This window comes from Otolemur garnettii, unplaced genomic scaffold (genome assembly GCF_000181295.1).
Source record: "Otolemur garnettii isolate 467f Iridium unplaced genomic scaffold, OtoGar3 scaffold00111, whole genome shotgun sequence".
In the NCBI taxonomy this organism is placed as follows: domain Eukaryota; kingdom Metazoa; phylum Chordata; class Mammalia; order Primates; family Galagidae; genus Otolemur; species Otolemur garnettii.
The window spans coordinates 4,457,299-4,476,345 of record NW_003852506.1 but is presented as its reverse complement, the minus strand read 5'-3'; the positions used below and the strand labels follow the sequence as shown (position 1 = coordinate 4,476,345).

General features: G+C 44.1%; 1 protein-coding gene across 9 annotated transcripts in view; it reads right to left on the bottom strand.

Moving 5' to 3' along the window:
* Positions 1-10,146: 10,146 nt before the first annotated feature.
* TIAM1 (T cell lymphoma invasion and metastasis 1) overlaps positions 10,147-19,047 on the bottom strand; it is a 368,684-nt gene continuing 359,783 nt past the window's right edge. For 8 of the 9 annotated variants that reach the window (XM_023517428.1, XM_023517430.1, XM_023517429.1 and 5 more), the window contains 3 exons: positions 18,369-18,456; positions 16,238-16,410; positions 10,147-12,595 (listed from right to left, as the gene is read on the bottom strand). In XM_023517428.1, coding sequence (XP_023373196.1) covers positions 12,123-12,595; positions 16,238-16,410; positions 18,369-18,456 — 734 coding nt within the window. In that variant the 3' untranslated portion in view covers positions 10,147-12,122. Of the gene's footprint in view, positions 12,596-16,177; positions 16,411-18,368; positions 18,457-19,047 lie in introns of all 9 variants that reach the window. The other variant, XM_012809706.1, reaches the window with a different exon arrangement.

Here is a 19,047-nt window from a genome sequence, read left to right as displayed (position 1 = left end):
TAAAGATCCAAGAGGCAGCCTCTTGCAAAAGCCTACTTGGGATGTCATCTCCTGGTGAAAGGCAAAGAAAGAGTAAGAGAGAGAACAAAATAAGTCAAAATTGCAGCCTAAGGCTTTTTTATAATTGGCATTAATCCATTCATAAGGGTGGAGCCCTTTATAACATAATTCTATTAAGCCTCACTTCCAAAACTGTTACCTTGGGGATTAAGTTTGTGACACAGCTTTTTGTGAAACATGTTGGGTCCACAGCAGCCACTAAGATTGGTTCAGCCACACATGAAGCTCAGCATCTTTATACATCTGCAGTGGTATGGATGTGCCCCCTCCTAAATTCATGTTGAAATGTAGTCCCCACTGTGGTTATTTTAAGAGGTGGGGACTTTGGGGCCGCAGTTAAGTCATAAGCGCTCCACCCTTATGAATGGCTTAGTGCCTCATAAAAAGGCTGGAGGAAACTAGCTCAGGCCTTTGTGTTCTCTGCTCTCCTGCCGCCTGATGGCGCAGCAGGAAGGCCCTCACCAGACACCAAATGCTGGTGCCATGGTCTTGGACTTCTCAGTCTCCATAACTAAGAGAAATACATTTCTCTTATTTCAGATATTTTGTTATAGCAGCACAAACAAACAAAAACACCACTTGTCCCCACTATAGCATAAGCTGCAGGAAGACAAAGACTTCACCTTGACACCCCAGCACACAGTGGCGCCTGGTGCTTCACACGCAGAGTAGGTGCTTAGTACGTATTTGTCAAATGAATGAACTGTCCTGGACAAGCAGCAGAGCCTAGTCCCATCAGTCACTTGTAGCCTGGAGGGTAGTTGCCATCAACTAGGGCAGCCTCAAGTTTTATTTGTTTGTTTGTTTTTGAGACAAAATCTCACTCCATCAGGGCATCATAGCTCAAACTCTTGGGCTTAAGTGATCCTTTAACCTCAGCCTCCCAAGTAGCTGGGAATACAGGTGCCCACAGCAATGCTTGACTAATTTTTCTATTTTTAGTAGAGATGGGGTCTCACTCTTGCTCAGGCTTGTCTCAAGGCAAGTCTCAAGCCAGTTCTCCTGAGCTCAAGCGATCCACCCACCTGTGCCTCCCAGAGTGGCAGGATTACAGGTGTGAACCACCACACCCAGCCAGGGGCAGCCTATTTTAAGATCTATCATCTGATGGACAAATTTTGGGTTACTCATACAATAAAATCCAACAGTAAAACGTGACAGTTACTAATTAGCCTTTCTCTACCCTTGGTTTCCCCTGTGTCTGCCTTCCCACAGTTTGCTGCCCCTAAAAACTAAAAGTTATTTTCCTTCCTCTTGTCGCTTCTCCAAAAATGAATTGCTCTTTGTTGAAGATACCATGTAAGACAGAGTTCTAAGACTACCTCTCTGAGAGTTACTCTTTTCCGCAATTTTCTCACGTATATATGAAATACACATGTTAACAAACTTCTGTTTCTATTAATATTACCTTTTGTTACAGGAGTCCAGCTAAGAACTTAGAAGGTGGACAGAACAATTATTTTTCATTCCCTATGAACTCAACTATGATTTTTCTTCTTTTTTTTTCTTTCTTTTTTTTTTTTTTTTTGAGATGGAGTATCCCTTTGTCGCCCTCAGTAGAGTACTATGGCATCATAGCTCACAGCAACCTCAAATTCTTGGGCTCAAGTGATTCTCTTGCCCCAGCCTCCCTAGTAGTTGGGACTACAGGCGCCCACCACAACGCCCAGCTATTTTTTGTTTGTTTGTTTAGCAGGCCTGGGCTGGATTCGAACCCCCAGCCCTGGAGCATGTGGCTGACGCCCTAACCACTGAGCTATGGTGCCCCTATAAATCACGATTTTTAAACTAAAATATCACTTTTTTGTTTTTGTTTCTTTTTAGAGACAGAGTCTCACTTTGTCACCCTTGGTAGAGTGCCATGGCGTCACAGCTCACAGCAAACTCCCACTCTTGGGCTTAGGCAATTTTCTTGCCTCAGCCTCCCCAGTAGCTGGGACTATAGGCACCTGCCACAAAGCCTGGCTATTTTTTTGTTGCAGTTTGGCCGGGGCCGGGTTCAAACCCGCCACCCTCAGTATATGGGACCAGTGCCCTACCCACTGTGCCACAGGTGTCACCCATCAAATATCACTTTCTGAAAGAACTTCAAGAACTATGAACTGCTTGAAGAAGGGGAAAAAGCTATGGTAAAATTCTTAAATACTATGCTTATATAAATTGAGTCAGTAATGTAATTTTAATTAAGATAAATTGTATGCACCCTGACCAAGATTAATAAAGAAAAGAAAGAAAAAAATGAAGCAATTGTTGGAATTCTATGTATATTTGTCCTGTAGTTTTTTTGGTTTTGTGTGTGTATGGAATTATATGAGAAATGTAAAATTCCAACAGGAAAATAATTTTAGTAAATTTTTGCCATCTTAGCCAAGACTGGAATGAGTTTTTTTTTTTTTCCTGTGACAGTCTTGCTTAGTCACTCAAGGTAGAGTACTGTGGCATCACAGCTCATAGCATCCTCAAATTCTTGGGCTCAAGCGATTCTCTTTTCTCAGCCTCCCAAGTAGCTGGGATTACAGGTGCCCACCATGACACCTGGCTATTTTTAGAGACAGGCTCTTGCTCTGGCTCAGTCTGGTCTCGAACACATGAGCTCAAACAATCCACCTGCCTCGGCCTCCCAGAATGCTAGGACTACAGATATGAGCCACCATGCTCGGCCCAAGGTTAATTATTTTTTAATCCCCAAATTGGGATGCTTCAGGCTCAGCCATCTGAACATGAATCATTAAGTAATATACTAATATACTCGGTAGCCTAAGATGCATCCACAAATTGGCATTTTGATTAAAGATTCCATATTTATATTGATTAAAGATTCCATATTTATATTAAATGCCAAGTACCAAATGGAAATGTGCTTTCAAGTACCATTTCCAGTTTTTAAGTTCTATATAAAAACTTTTTAATTCTAATCACATCATGTTAAGTGTAGATTGACTTTTATATACTTAACAGGGCGATGGGTAACTTCATAAGTGAATCCAAATCCCTATTAAGAGTAAAGGCATTTTCTAGCTGCTTCTCTACAAATGCCAATTTTCACTTGATTATTCAAAACCAGAATTTCTGAAGAAAAGTTGGCACTGCTTTGTCATCTCAGAACATTGGTCAGTTAGGGTGCCAGTGAGGCGGGTCCAGGCCCTGCTGCTTCCTGGTCCTGGGCTGGGGGAGGGAGAGGGAGAGGCAGAGGCAGTGACAGTGGAGGCCCCCGCTGAAGCAGGTGCTGTGATGCCCTCTGTGCAGATACAGGAAGAGACACACGAGGATTTGCTGTTTTCCCCAGGTCCACACAGCTGGTAGAAGAAAATGTCGGGGTTCAGGCACACAGGGGTCCCAGCCTAAAGACCATTCACTTTCTCTCTAGTCAGTCTCCCTGAACCCCAATGAAGACAGGGAAGAATGAAAGGGTGCCCTCAAAAATAACCCTGACTTTTCAGCCAATCATTTCCACTGTCTTCTCAGAAATTCCCTACAATTATTTTGAAGATGTCCTCTCCCTCGCTGATTAAATGTCTTCATCATAAACTTAAGTAGTTTCAAAGGCCGTCATTCTTGGCTATGCTACCTTGTTGCAGTAATGTTCCCTAATGAATCACACCTCCCTGGATCCATGACCCTGGGGATTTCCTTCCCACCGTGACTCTGGGTTTAGCTTGCTTTGGCCAATGAGATACTAGCAAAGATGAATCAGAAAGAGGCTTGAAAAATGGCTTGTGCTCTGGAGCTTGCCCTTGCTGCTTCGTGGAACCCAGAGGTCACCATGAGAGGGAGCCTTTGCCAGCCTACTGGTGGAGCAGAAATAAGCTGTCCCAGCTGAGATCCCCACACCCTACAGCCTTCCAAGTGACACCCATGTGAGCGGAGCCAGAGGATGTGAGACCCTCCAGCCTCAGATCACTGCAGAGACGGGCCAACCCAGCCAAGTCCAGGACTGCCCAGCGGACCCACACAACTATGAACATCATAAACACTTGTGGGTGGTAAACCACTACACTTTAGAGTGGTTTTGTTACAGAGCAACTGATACGCTCAAATCCTGCAAATTTTTATATTTGCACTTTTAATGTATCCAACATAATCTAAACACCATATGAATTGGATCCCCATCATCCATTTAAGAAATATATTAAAGAATATGAAAATTTCACATTTCTTTTTCCTTTGAGCCTGTTTTCCTAATCTCCTATTCCTCATCATACTGATTTTTAACTTTTGTATATTAAAAGTTTCGGCCTTTGGCTCAGCGCCTGTGGCTCAAGTGGCTAAGGCGCCAGCCACATACACCTAAGGTGGCAGGTTCGAAAACAGCCCGGACCCTCCAAGCAACAATGACAGCTGCAACCAAAAAATAGCCGGGCGTTGTGGCGGGCGCCTGTGGTCCCAGCTACTTGGGAGGTGGAGGCAGGAGACTCGCTTGAGCCCAGGAGTTGGAGGTTGCTGTGAGCTGTGAAGCCACAGCACTCTACCCAGGGGGATAGCTTGAGGCTCTGTCTCAAAAAAAAATAATAATAAAATAAAATAAAAGTTTTGGCCTTTGCTAGGGCCATAAAGCTTGAAATATTTTTTTTAAAAAATCTCCTTTGGGTTGAGCAACCCTTATAATTGTTATTAGTACACAACTGACCACTATAAAAATGTATTACACATAGATTTTAAGTATTAAATCTAAAAAGTAACATTTCATTAGAAATAAGCTTTTAATGAAATGGGTAGGGATTTTTATCTTTCAATCAGTTCATGTATTCATGAATGGATCTTACTTTTAGCCAGATAGAACAATAAAGAATTCAGCATCTGCTCTACATGGTATTTCTATTTTTCATTTTTTTATAGTTGCAAGGACACAGAAGCCTTGTTTGAGGACTACTGGGGGTGAAAGGAGTTTAATTATGGAAGTCTCATTATATGCCACTCAATTACTTGACCTCTTGAATTATATGCCCTAAATCAGAAACTTCATCTATAATTACTTTTAGTGATTTATCACCTGACAACTTGATTAGGTCCTTCAAACTGATTGAAAGTAATTAGAAACTACCTGACTTGCAAAAGGATTAGCTCCCTGGCCAGCGGCATCATTTACCTTCTCAACACACCACTTCTCTGTGTCCATTTCTGTGATATCCCAGAGGTTCTTGCCCCAAGTATGATCCCGGATAGCCAAGAAGCATGTCTTTCTTTTATAAAGTGGGAGCAAGATGATTGTGCAAGGGCGGGGAGGGGAGAGAATGCCCAGCTCCATCACAAGCATATCCCTTGACTGATGAATCTTGGGAAAGAGCATTTGACATTGAGTAACTGGCTGTGGATTCCACTTCAACTCTCTGCATCTTTGAAACCCTGGAAAGTTACATTTTGGTCTGAAGAACATTGCTCTCCTGAGTCTGACTCACCTTCCTCCCACTAGTAGCAAGAAACTCCCTGGGACTTGAAAAGGTAATTGCAAATCGACTTCAGCCATTGTCTCTTTTTCTGGATTTCTACAAAAATGTATCTTATTACAAAAAGGCACTGAAATTTGTTTTAAGTGAAGGAAACTCCTTCCCTACCACCTATTCCTACCTTGACATTCTACCCATTCTTCAGACTAAATAACCCTATGCTTAGGTCATTACCACCTACCCATCTGCTAGAGCTTCCGGAGTGAATTGCCACATTATGGTCTGCCTGAGCCAGGGCCTGGTCCTGCGGCATCTTGTCTCTGCTCCAACTACTGAGTCTATTTAAACCTTATTTAAAAAAAGAAAAAAGGTTTGTAAATCCTTACTTCTTAAAAAGGCCATATTCTTCACTAGATATATGGGGATTTAGGAAAAAGAAAGGGAGGGACTAGCCAACTATGCTTGTGATAAAAATTCCCTTTGGGGGAGACAGACAGGGTCTCTCTTTATCAGCCAGGCTAGACTGCAGCAGTGTCACCACGGCTCACTACAAACGCCCAGGCCCACGTGCTCCTCCTACCTCAGCCTGCAGAGTAGCAGAGACACTCCATCACACCCATTGATATTTTTCCTATATTTTGTAGAGATGGGGCATTGCTCTTGCTCAGGTTTATGATCTAAAACTGATTTTGTCACTATTATAAAAACTCGACCTTTCATTAAAATCTGGAGACAAACATGAAACAATGACACAATATATATAGGGTGGGGGATATTAAAAATCTTGAAGGGGAGGGCCCTGAAGATCAACTCTTGTCACCATAAAGACCCCCACAGCCTATAAACTAATGGTAAAGCTAAGTGTGGACAGAGGAAGGAGGACAGGAAGGGACAAGGCACAGCTCCCCAAACATACTTGGCCCAAGGTCTAATTAGAAGTGCAGGTGAAAAAGTCAGTTTCCATGGTGAAGCCCCTGGCACTTCTGTAACAAAGTGAAGACATTAGACAGAAAGTTGGGTCTTGACACCAGAAGCCAAACAGGAGTGTGACATCTTACGACTTAGAAATGTTCACCAAGACCTTTAAAATCTTATAAATATTCTAAAAGCTACCTCTTTTATAATACCCCGAGGAAGCAACTAGACCAGGGCCCAGAAATATTCAATATGAGTGCTCAACATATTTTTTATAATTAAAAAAAATAAACCCTAGAATCCTCAATGTCCATCAGCAAGGAACTGGTCATGTAAATTACATTAAACTACAACCCGTCCATTATGATGGATGTAGCCATGACTTAAGAGGGAGGCATACCTATTTACAATGTCATACAAGAATGTCTATAACTTGTGTTATTAAGGGTAAAAAACAGGTTAACAAAATAGTGTGTTAATAAAATACAAACCATTTGTAAGTGTGTGTGTGTGTGCGCACACACACACACAGGTCTATATTCAAAAAAACCAATCAAAGCCAAGCATCGTGGCTCATACCTACAATACCAACATTTTCGGAGGCCAAGGGGAGAGGATTGCATGAGGCCGGGAGTTCATGACCAGCTTCGACAACATAGCGAGACCCTGTCTCTACTAAACATTTAAAAATTAGCCAGGTGTGGTGGCCCTGGCCTGTAGCCCTATTTGCGTGGCTGAGGCAAGAAAAATTGCTTGAGCCCAGAAGTTCAAGGCTACAATGAGCTATGGTTGCACAACTGTACTCTAGCCTGAAGACGAGAGCAAGACCTTGTCTCAAAGAAAAAAAATTAAAGAAAGCCCAATCAAGGACATGATGCCAATAACACATTAACACCTTCTAAGTGAGGGGGATTAATTACCTAACCTTTAATGTGTGAAGCGCAAGGTAATGAATGTTACCAGGCAGGACACACAAGGACAGAGCCGAGAAGAGCATAGCACAGGACATTCTGTCTGGGATGATGCCACTGAACTCAGAAACCAAACAGTTTTGAGGAGCAGCCTAGGAAATCCCAGGTGGCTTCGAGAAAAGGGGCTACATTCTGAAAGAGAATGCAGCTGGGGCCAAAAAAATGACAGCAATTTCCTAAGGTCTCACCAGCTATTAAAAACCAAACTTTGGCTTAACTTGGATATGGAGCATGTTGAATTGGGGGTGGGGGGAGGGTTAATTTTGATGGATTACATTCTATAGTAGTTCCTGATTGTCAAAATATTATAAACCCTGGATTTTGGGTTTTAAAAAATCCCTCCCCTACCTGAGAGGAGTTGACTACAGAGAAGTCATGAGTTAGTCATGTGCACAAGTCCCTGTGGCTTTGACGAATCGCAAGCCACTAGGCAGTAGCAGAGGATCTATTGCCCGCCCACAATTCTGAAATCCCCAGCTCATAATAAGAATCGACTGCTTGACAGCAGTGACTGAGGACTTGTGTGTGTTTTTCACATTATACTCAGGAACACAGTGGAGGTGCCGGGCTCGGTGATGGCAGACACTGACTTATACAGAAACCGTATAATTTATAGGCTAAAAGTTGCTTCGTACCGTAGACAGGCAGGAAGAGCCCAGGATACTCTCCACTGCAGATGACCAGGTTTGCCTGGGACGCATCCTATCAATACGTGGGGGGTTTGGGTGGGCAGCAAGGTGCGTAATGGAGAATAGTGTAGTGATCGCAGGACGTAGTTAGGGAGGGTTCCCACCACCACTTTGGGCAGCAGAAGATACTTACCAACAGCTCCATACTCCATGTGTTTACGGAGACCCCGCACATACAAGGCGTGTGTTACGAATGCGCCTTTTGCTTTCTTCCAGCACTGACTTAGAGAAGCTCATCGGGAATGGGATGGTGCAATCCTGATCTCACACATTCTCTAGCTGGGTGGCTGAAGATTTATTTATCTATTTATCGCTCTCCCTCTGATCTGCTGACTAACTACCTAAGAAGGAAATTGTCACATGAATTCCCTATCCCGGAAGAGGTTTGTGCCAAAAAGCAGAAACTACCTGTAAATCTTGGGTATCAACGAAGAGTCTGTAAGAAACAAGAATGGGGTTTCTCTCCACTGCTTCTCCGTCCTGCTCCCCATAACCACGCCGTAGAGAAGGCAATGACCATTGTCTGGGGATCCGGGCAGGAGAGCGCTGAGGGACGCATGGCACCAGAACATGGGCACGGCATCCCGGCAACACCTCAGCGAGGAGACAAAACACCGGGGATGACACTGCAGAGGTGCCTGAGCGCGGAAACCTCAGACGCTGGGCAGCCTGCAGTGGACAGATAGACTCCAAGACGGCGGGGAAGGACCCTGCCCTAAATTCGCCCAAACCCTGACAAACAGAAAGGGGGAGCTATCTGAAGAATGTTCTCTGCCAGCGTTGTTTAATATGCGTCTGATGACGATTCCTCTCTACCTGACTTGGAGCACTCCTTTCCCCCACACAGACAGGCTCGGCTATTGGACAGGAAAGCAGCTCACACCACTGAAATCTCACTAATGCCAGAGTGCAAACTGCTGGAATAATTTCACGGAGTAAACATTAAAGCTGGCCTCAGTCATCCCCCAAGGAGGATGCACTGGGCACAGAATGTGACCATACAGTTGCAGCGAAGCCTGAATATATTTAAAATAGAAAGATACGCGCTTCAAATCATTAGGCCACCTAACTAATGTGTCTCAAACATGAGCACACATGTGAACCATCTGGGGATCTTGTCCAAATGGAGGGTCTGGCTGGGCACAGTGGCTCACACCTGTAATCCCAACACTTTGGAAGGCTGAGGTGGGAAGATTGTTTGAAGCCAGAAGTTTGAGACCAACCTGGGCAAGATGACACCTCATCTCTCCAAAAATAAAAACTTAGCTGGGTGTGGTGGCACACGTCTGCAGTCCAGACACTCGGCAGGCTGAGGCAGGAAGATCAGGAGAGCCCCAGGAGTTTGAAGTTCCTATGAACTATGATAGTGACACTGCACTCTAGACAGGGTAAGAGGGCGAGATCCTGGCTCAAAACAAAACAAAAAAACATGGTTCTAGTGCATCTGGGTGGGGCCCGTGTTTCCACATTGCAACACTGATGCTGCTGGTTCCCGGCCACCACTGCAGGAGCCAGGAGCTACACAGCAAGGGTCACCTGCTGGGTGAGGGGAGGACTCTTTCAGTGGCAGGAAGCAGAAAACCTATTTAGCTGGAGGGCAGGTATGGATGGGGTAACGCTACCCCCTCTCCTGACTGCATAGTTTCTAAAGGACTCATCTGACAGAAGAGAAAGGCACCCAAGACCATATGTGTTTACCTTACCTCTTATAGAGATGCTGTGAAGACCGAGGTAGCAGACCCCCGGGGACACAACATGAGTGACTTGCACTTGCTCACCATTCAGAGCTCTGCAATTGACCCCATTTCCTCCCCAGGGCCCCTCATCCTGCTCCCGCCTGGATGGGCAGGAGACTGGAAAAGAAACAGTGCCCAGTGTGTGTAACTGGTGTGTATCTGCGGTATTTCCTAGTCTCCAAATCTTTAGAGAAAGACGCTGAACAACTTTAGTAATGCTTTTCTTTTTCTTGGTTAAAACTTCAAGTTCTACCAAGACAGCTCTCCTCTGATGATCACAACAGTTCCTTTAACACCAGGCATTCGTTCTCAGGAATTTTCTCCCGTGGACAACATCCCATCAACAGTTCACTGTCATCCTCCCGTCCAAAAAGGCACAGGGTCGTCCAGACACTTTTCATTATTTTTATTGTTTGACAGGCATTTACAACGTTCCATTCATAGACCTAAAAACATAAAAATAGACCTTCTTTCAGCTTATAAAAGAAATATATAAGAACTTTGGACATAGACACGTCATGACCTTATTATGTACAAGAGACAATGGCACCTCTCCAAGCACCAGACTTCCGAGTATTTTCAGATGGCTGCGTTGCACGGTGACTAGGAAATGTGACTGTTCTGCTGCCGTTTTCCATCCAGACACAGTCGAACCGGAGATGATATGGAACAATGCAGTGATACAAAGGGTATAGAAACCACTCTAAAGCTTTTTAAGAAAACCAGAAGATATAGCAAAAATTTAATAGAATAAAACTTTCAAAAGATCAAGCTCAAAGCCCTGAAAACCCGAAGGGGGAGGGATTGAGGGTGAGGAAGCAGGTTAAGCAAGCAGGGCACAGAGCGTGATGTTCTGAACTCTCTATTGTCTGGAAATATAAAGTCATAACTGATTTTTATAAAATATAATTCCTAAAGCTACTATAAAATTCAGGTCTTTAAAGTACCTACTGATGTGTCAAACACCAAATAGATATTTTCCCCAAAAAGAAAGTTTTCGTATTATTTAAACCCTTCTTAGGAAGTGGACATTGAGAAATGGGAAAAGAAAAAGCTATAAACCTTTTTTGTAAAAAAAAAATTGAAAGTGCTATAACTTGTTTTTCTTCTTATTTGGATATCTGTTTAGACTGTTAGGTTTTAAGTATGTTTACCCTGTTTTGTTGGCATGAAGAAAGTATATAAGGATGAAAGTATCTCTTCAACACAAGAGATGTTTTGGAAGAGGTTTGGTTATGGACCGTCAGGGAAGGGGGTAGGTTGTCTATGGATGAAGATGCAATTTTGATGGAAAAAAAAAGCCCCATGATCACCATGGCAACCCCATGAGGAGGCTCCCCTCCCCCACCATGTGCAACAGACACACAAACCACTCACTTGGGTGTCATGTTTAATCCAACCAAACTCCCATCTCAAATATAGATTCAAACATTTACAACAACAAAAAAAAATCTGCTTCTTGGAAAAATTCTTTATCCTTAGCATGAGCTTATTGGCCTTTCAAATATAAATATAAAACCACCATGCCTCACTCTCTAAAAGGTTATATCCTCATTTTTTTATTTTATTTACTTTTTAGACTCAGGGTTACACTAACACTGTAAAATTCTCCTCTATTTGTGCCCCTGCATCTCAGTAAAATACAAAAAATAGTGTTTTTCTTTTTCTTCTCTCAAGTGATAAATTTGGATCTCTTTTCAAAGAGTTTGGCATCTTTATAATTCTCTGCAAAACTAGAGCTTCCGAACACTGACACAGAGTAAGACCAGCCATAGACCAAAACAAGAAAAAAGAAAAAAGAAAAATAAAAAGGCTCATCAAAACATGAATCGCCACCCTCTCCTCACACATCCTTAAAATACACAGATATTCTCAGACATGGAAGAGGAAAGGACGGTAAGAACACTGCGAGCTGTACAGATTTTTGTATTGGAAAGTGGTTTCCCCAGCGGGGAGAGTGATCTCGGACAGAACGATCGTCATCATTTTTCGTGTGTGCGCTCTCTACCCCTTGAATTCATCTGTTGTGTGGACTGAAACTCCTGGGGATGATTTGTTTTCCAGTGCTTTAGAATTTTTTTTTCTTTTAATTCTTCAGACCCTGATTGAGAATAAATTAAAGCCCTTAGTAATATACAGAAGATAGGACTCGAGCTTATCTGGGATCGTGAGCAATTCTTTCTGAGGCTGCTGTTAAAAATGACGACGTGGGGTGGCTACATGGCTTCAGAACCAAGTCAGCTGCCAAAACGTGTGTGCAAGAGTGTGACCTAAGGGGACATTCTCGTCGACGGCGGCACGGGAGGGCGGGCAGAGTGAGGGCGAGAGGAGTATCTACACACATTCCCTAAGGGGCAAGTGACACAGTCAGATCTCAGTGTTCAGTTTCCTGGTGGGGGCAAAGTCTTCGCGCCTGACCCAGATGACCTCCTCGCTCGCGCTCTCCGCGCCTCCGCCGAGGCCTCCCGACAGGGCAGCCTGCTTTTTGAGCTGGGTCATGCGGGAGGCGTGAGTGTCCAGAGTTTTCCGGCCTCTTTCTCGCTGACTGATGGAGGCGGCCTGAAGCCGCTCCTGCAGGTCTGCGTCCACAGAGGCGCCCTTCACGGACTCACAGAACTCATCATCGTCACTGAGGATGTCTGTCTCCTTGATGTCGTCTTGCTCCTCATACTGAGCAAGATCAAACTGCTCCTCTACCCATCGGTCAGTGTCCCCGCCACCGGGAGGCTCCTGGGACTCCTTCTCCGGGCTGCTTGCGGAGATGGCGTCAGAATCAATGGTAAACCTGTTCCGAGCCAGCCGCCGCCTCCTCCTCCCAAGGGACTTGCTTGGGGCAGACACTGCACACACACACAAAAATATAAAAATAAAACCCCCACATGCTTTATGTGAGATGAAAATCCAGAAAGCAAAGAAAAGGAGAAAATGTTTCAAACCCTGAAATGGTATGCATTTAGGGCCTCGATGTCATTGGGGCGTAACTTCTACATATCATCGGTCCATCCTGGAGAGTTTACCTTATCCAGACGTGGGGACTTATAGGATGTCACAGCAACTGACCGAAGGGCAAGGGAGAGCCCGGGCATGTGGGAAAGGGCTATAGGCTATGAGGAAAAGGAAACGCAATTCCCTCTGAAATAATCTCCTACTCTCACCCGTACACCTACGACAGGTCAATGCAGACGCTGATCTGAGGGTTAGTTGGCAAGTTAGTATCCTCAACCCTGACCATGTCCCACAGCACAGTACTATGTAGATCCCCCAGGGCTGTCCTAAGTCATTTAGCCAGAATAGGTCTTTAGTAAGAATGAAGTGGGTGCACAGTTCTGGTGTCTTTGTGGAAACCAAAGCAATGTATCAGGACACAGAAGCTCTGGTCTAAATTATGTTGCTTTCTGGGAACTGGAATGTAACGTTTCTTCAGGATCTGCAGTTAGATGAAGGGCGCCACGTCCCTCTTAGAGAGCCTGCAGGGAAGACTGGCTTTCAGAGACATGGAGTCTCCCATCATCTCCCTGTCCTCTCCCTGACATTGTCCCATACGGACTAAGCAGGTGTGCACCTTGGCGCCTCCTAACTACATCTGTGTCCCTCATTCTTCCACAAGGCATCAACCAGGAGCGCCTGAACCAAATGAGAAACACGACAGACGACGCCCGGCAGGCGATCAGCAAAAGGCTACAGTGAAGAGCAGCAAAATACGAGTTAAGAGAAACAGATCATTCAATCTCTCACCCGCTCCCCAGATTATCAAAAACAAGCAAACAAAAGACACCACTCGAGCAAATGACCCCACATACACACAGAGACTGCTCACATGGGAGGGCTGCTGCTTCTCCCTGGAGTGGTTGTTGCGTTAGACACAAAAAGGTGAGACGCAACAGTGCTTTCCAGGGCAGGGGAAGAGCCTAAACGCCACCTGGGAGCTGCTTTCCTGAAACCTGAGCCCTAAATCCACTAAATTGCTTCAGCACTGCTAGAAGATGTCTATTCTCAAAATACAGCCTTAACTCCAACTGTAGAGACACAGGGGAGCTCAACAATGGCCTACACTGGCTCCCGTTCCAGCCATCCTCAGACCCCTCTGTGTCCACAAGGGTTCCTGAGAGTTCCACTACCACAGGACATGGAACAAATGGACACCACTATGGCTCCAGGTGGAGAATGAAAACCATGTTCAGGCAAATCAGAAAAAATAAGAAAGAGAAAAGGAAATAAAGAGAAAAAGGAAAGTTAAGGAAGAAAGAAGAGAGAAAGAAAAGAGAAGGAAGGAAGAAAGAGAGAAAGAGGAAAAAAAAAAAAGAGAGAAAACCTACTTCTACACCATTGAAAAGAAACAAAAATTCCTGTTTAATTTTATCTCCATACCACCAAAGCGGAGGCTGGCTCTGTCCAATCACGATAGAACTATCTCCAATTCAAAACTATCCAAAGTATTTGTTGATGATTTGCATGCTGAAGTCCTAATGTCTGTTTCTTTGAAATGTGTCAAAAATGAGTTAATGGATGAAAGATGGAGAGATGTGTGATAATGAAAATACAGACAAAGGTCAATTATAGACTGTGGATGGGAGGGGTGAATTCTTTTAGTTATTCCTTAAGTCTGGAAATTTCCATAAGAAAACAGTAGAATAAAATGAAAAATCTTGTAATTGGGTTATTGGCAGATGCACACTACTTTTTGACTAAGTGTAGAGGCAGGATATTTGGCATTGGTACCCTATCCAAACCGAACAGAAGGAGAAATAAACTACGTGGGTGCTCATGGCAATGCAGAGTGAAGCATGAGTGGTTATCCTTCGCATCCTTGATAACACCGCTATCAGTATTGGGTTCCTCCCCATCTTTTAGGTAGGGAAACAATCTTTGAGTATTGCTAGCACTCACTGTTAAGACGGACCACTTAGTGCTGTGCTGACCCACTCAAGCATCGTTTTTAAATCCTAACATGAAGAGTCCAGCCAAAAATGAGGCATCAGGCAGAAAAGTCTTTCAGTCTATCAACTCCAACAGGCTATGACATCAAGTTTTTTCCTGGTATTCATGATAATGGGTAAGTTGTGAGTTGGTTTTGTTTTCTCTACCAAATGGATTTCATCAGGAAAACTTCAGACTAAACTAAATGTGCTTAATTTCAACTCATATGCAAATCTGAATTTAGGTTCATTGACTAACAGTGGAAACTTGGCTTATGGCAGGTGGGTTCCCTGAGGTGCAGACACTTATTCCTAATTCATATTAAACATTCTCTGGCAAGCAAAAGAGGCAAGACAATTCCAAGATAAAATTCTCTATAGTGAGCTATAAAGGATCAATTCTTACTTGGGGACCCTGTGAAAAACTGTGGAAAGCAGGGTGTGCAGGACTCTCAGGATACTTTGGAAAACCCAACAGAGTGCTGGGTGTTCAGTGCACTAGGTTTTAATAAGCACACATCAACTTAATTGGAGAAAAGATTTATGATAACTAACCCCATCATGTTAGTTAAACTTAAGGTGCTTAAAGAATACAGTATCCGATGTCAAGCCAGGTAGGTTATGTCTATGAAAACCTTCAATTTCAATCACAGTTCTATCTGCGTCCCTTCAACACAATTGAGAACAGGTGTAAGGTAAAGGGGGAAATGGTCAGAAACCTTTTTGGCAAACGCAAAGGAAGCCTCTTTGCATGGACTCTGCCCTGCAAAATTCCAGGCTGCTTCTTAAGAAAGGCGTAATAAAAATGTTAACATCGTGATGCCATTAAGGACCTAAGTGTTCTGAAATATCTTTCTTCCTTAGCTATATTTTACTGCCATTAGCAGGTGGTAATACTGATTTTTCTTCCTCCCTGCTCCAAAGCGATAGATTAAGTCCTATAACAATATTCTGGAACCACTTAAACTCTAGATTCCTCCTTTCCAGTAGCAGCTCAAGACTTCCCCAAATTAACATTGACACTAAAAATAAATTTGCAGGCACAAGGCGAGGGTAAAAACGGCATGTGTCATCTGGTCTACTAAACCTGGACTGCTCACTACTGAGAATAGGCATTGCTGCGCTGCCGGAATATGAGGCCACCACGTTCTCAGAACGGTGAGCTATGACCTTGCTGAGACATGACACGTGGCTTTCTGCTAGACAAAGCTGACTGTCATGCAAAGCAGCGCGACTCTCATTCCGCAAGCAGGCTGAGACAGCCCCTCAGAAAGAGGATGTGTCCACTCCCTGGCTCGCAAATGAGAGAGGAGCTCACCAGCCAAAAGGAGGAGGGCAGGGAGGAAAGCCTGAAGGGAGGACGAGAGGAGGAGACACAGGGCGATCCCCAGGGAGCCACCGGGAAGGAGCCAAGGGCCAGGAACCTCGCACCAGGGAAGAACCATTTTCCTACTTCAGCCCCACCGGGCCATACCTAACTCCCACTCAACAAGGAGGTCAGCTTGCTGGGTTTCTACAGCGGAGCTGGGGTGACCGGGATCTTGAACGTCTGAATCCCCACAGTACCTGCCCTGCTCATGGCCGGCCTGGCCCCCTTCAGTGCACATAATCTTTTTCCTCCAAAAGGGACATATTGCTGGGACGAGGGAAGGCTCTCGGTTTTGAGGAGCTGTCTTCTATGCTTGTCCCGCAGGATGGAATGCACGGCCTTCAGGAAATCCTTCCGGCTCTCTGGGGAGCTAGGAAGAGATTGGCACAAGTTAGGGAAACAAAGTTCAAGACATGAGAAAACTTCTGAGGTTACCAAGTGCAGCCTGGAGGGCTGAGGGTTAGAGACTGAGGTCTTCACAGTTGGGGATAAAAAGCAACCCCTTTCCCTTCTGGCTTTGTGACTCATCTCCTGCAGCCCATGGAAGCTGGAGCAGCTGGTTAACAGCAATGGGTGGACAGTGGGATTTTGTACCAAGAAGTTGCCAGATTCTGCTCTTGGTACTTAACATAGAGCTTTGCATTCTAAAAGGTTTGGAGGACAAGTAAACCATAAGATTCTTATGGCTCTGCAGAGCACCCAAAGACTGATACAACAACATCCTTAGCTGCTTCTAGCATCAGCCTCCCTCGTGTTAAATATCAACTCTTCCTATGACACGTCTCAATGTGTAAATAAATATTAAGGCTATATTGTTAAGAACTACAAAATCTTTCTGCATCCTGATTCCCTTGGTAGAAAAGTGTTTCCTGGGTAAAAGCTATTTTTTCTTGTTTTGCTCTCAGTACTTGTTCCCAGCTAAGTTTCACTCAGTATGCATCATCAACCATAAATATGGCATCTCTAGAGGCAGCTCACTGACCCCCATGGACTTCGGCTTAGCCTGAATAGATGGCAAAGACGGAGTTCAAAACACATGTGGATTATTCAGAACATGTCACTTCTAGTCCTGACAGCTGTCAGGGAATCTGACTCTGTTGACCACCAACACCCAACACAGAAAGGTGACATGGCAAGACACAGCCTAGGTTTGAAGTTAACTCCATCAGAGTATGAACCCATTGTTTGTTTGCTTGTTTATGGAGACAGAGTCTCACTTTGTCACCTTTTGTAGAGTACCCGTGGCAGCACAGCTCATAGCAGTCTCAAACTTTTGGGCTCAAGTGATACTCTTGTTTCAGCCTCTCAAGTAGCTGGGACTACAGGTATCTACCACAGCACCTGGCTATTTTTAGAGACAGAGTCTCACTCTTGCTCAGGCTGCTCTCAAATGCCTGAGCTTAAGCAATCCACCTGCCTTACCTCCCAGAGTGCTAGGATTACAGGCATGAGTCTTCCCTCACCATTTGTACAACAGTACCTTGGTTTGACTAAATGCAATCAATAATCAATAATGAATGTGAGGCACTAAGCAAAGTCGATACTTGGCAAATGCACCTTCTTACTACACTAGCAATGGCATTATAAAATATCACTAATAGTCATAATGATATTTCTATTCTATATAGTGAATCTATCCTAGAGATGTTATAAAATATTTTATAAAAATATCACTAATAATCATAATCATAGTGATTCTATTGTTTGGGGAGTTTTTTTGTGAGCAAACCATAGCATACTACCACTTACTGTGTAAGAGACCGGGTAATTATTGGGAAAATTACTATGTGCCTATGATTAGATAAATGCATGAGTAACTATGAGTCATATTTAAATCCAAATATATCAAGAAGCCAACTATTGGAGCCACCCGTCTTGATGTTTTTAGGGGGAATAAAATAAAGAATTGACCGCATATGGGAGAAGACCTCAAATTCTCACGGAGGAGAACGAGGAGGGAAGAAGAAGATGGGGTAGAAGGAAAACAGGAAGAAATAAGTCAAAGTCCACGTTGTAAGCTCAGCTTCCACTGAAGGGCCACAGGTGATCAACGCAGGCCTAATCATTTCTTGATCATTTCAAGAATACCTTCATACATGGCCACCCCCGTCTGTTGCATCTTGGAGATGTTACAGCACGAAAAATGTAGCCAAACAGCAAAACACAGTGTTATTAGACAACCATGTTGTTCCGATATGCAGAATGTACGTGTGGAGAGAAAACCCTTGCACAGGCACAAGAAAAGCACACAGTGTCTAGGGAAGTACAGGCTGGTCCATGGCGGACAGTCCTGGGCTGGATGGCCTTCACTGCAGGGGCCCAGCTCACCTGCAGCACAGGTGGAAGACCCTCTCCGGCCTCCCTTCAGACTCCGATTTTACATGAACGATTTCACACACGGCATTTGCCTCTGCATCTAGGTAAATTAAAACAAGGATGAATCAAGGTACATTTCAAATGGATCTATTTACATGTTTACAAATGCATTTTCCTGCTTTGATAAAAGGTTAAATAGTGCAGAGCTGCACAGGACCAAAGATACTGCAGAGCTATCCCAGGATGTTGAGAGATAATGGGTGCTAAGACAAGAACACCTGGGAAATTTCTGATTGCTAAAATCTCCTTCAAGATGAATCTAAAAGGCCACTTAGTCAATTATATCATAAAGAACCCACCCTTTCAGCTGTGCAGCCTGTTTCTCTCACTACTGGATTTCAACTAAGTGATTTTGGCAACAGTTGGACTAAATAGAGCTCAAGACTGCAACGCATACCTCATCAGGACAATGATACAATGAGACCCACCCTTGCTCTCTGTTGGAGCGCTCCCCCATGCAGGTGACCAGGCCTGGTGTCCTGCAGACCAAGTGGGCCTCCTCTTTCCCCGGCCCACTCTGCGTGAAGCCAAAATGGCATGCCCAGAAAGTGAGGAATAGCTATACATTCATTTCTAAGCTCTGCAATGCCTACAACACCATAGTACTTTTAAAGTCATGAATAAAGTACTT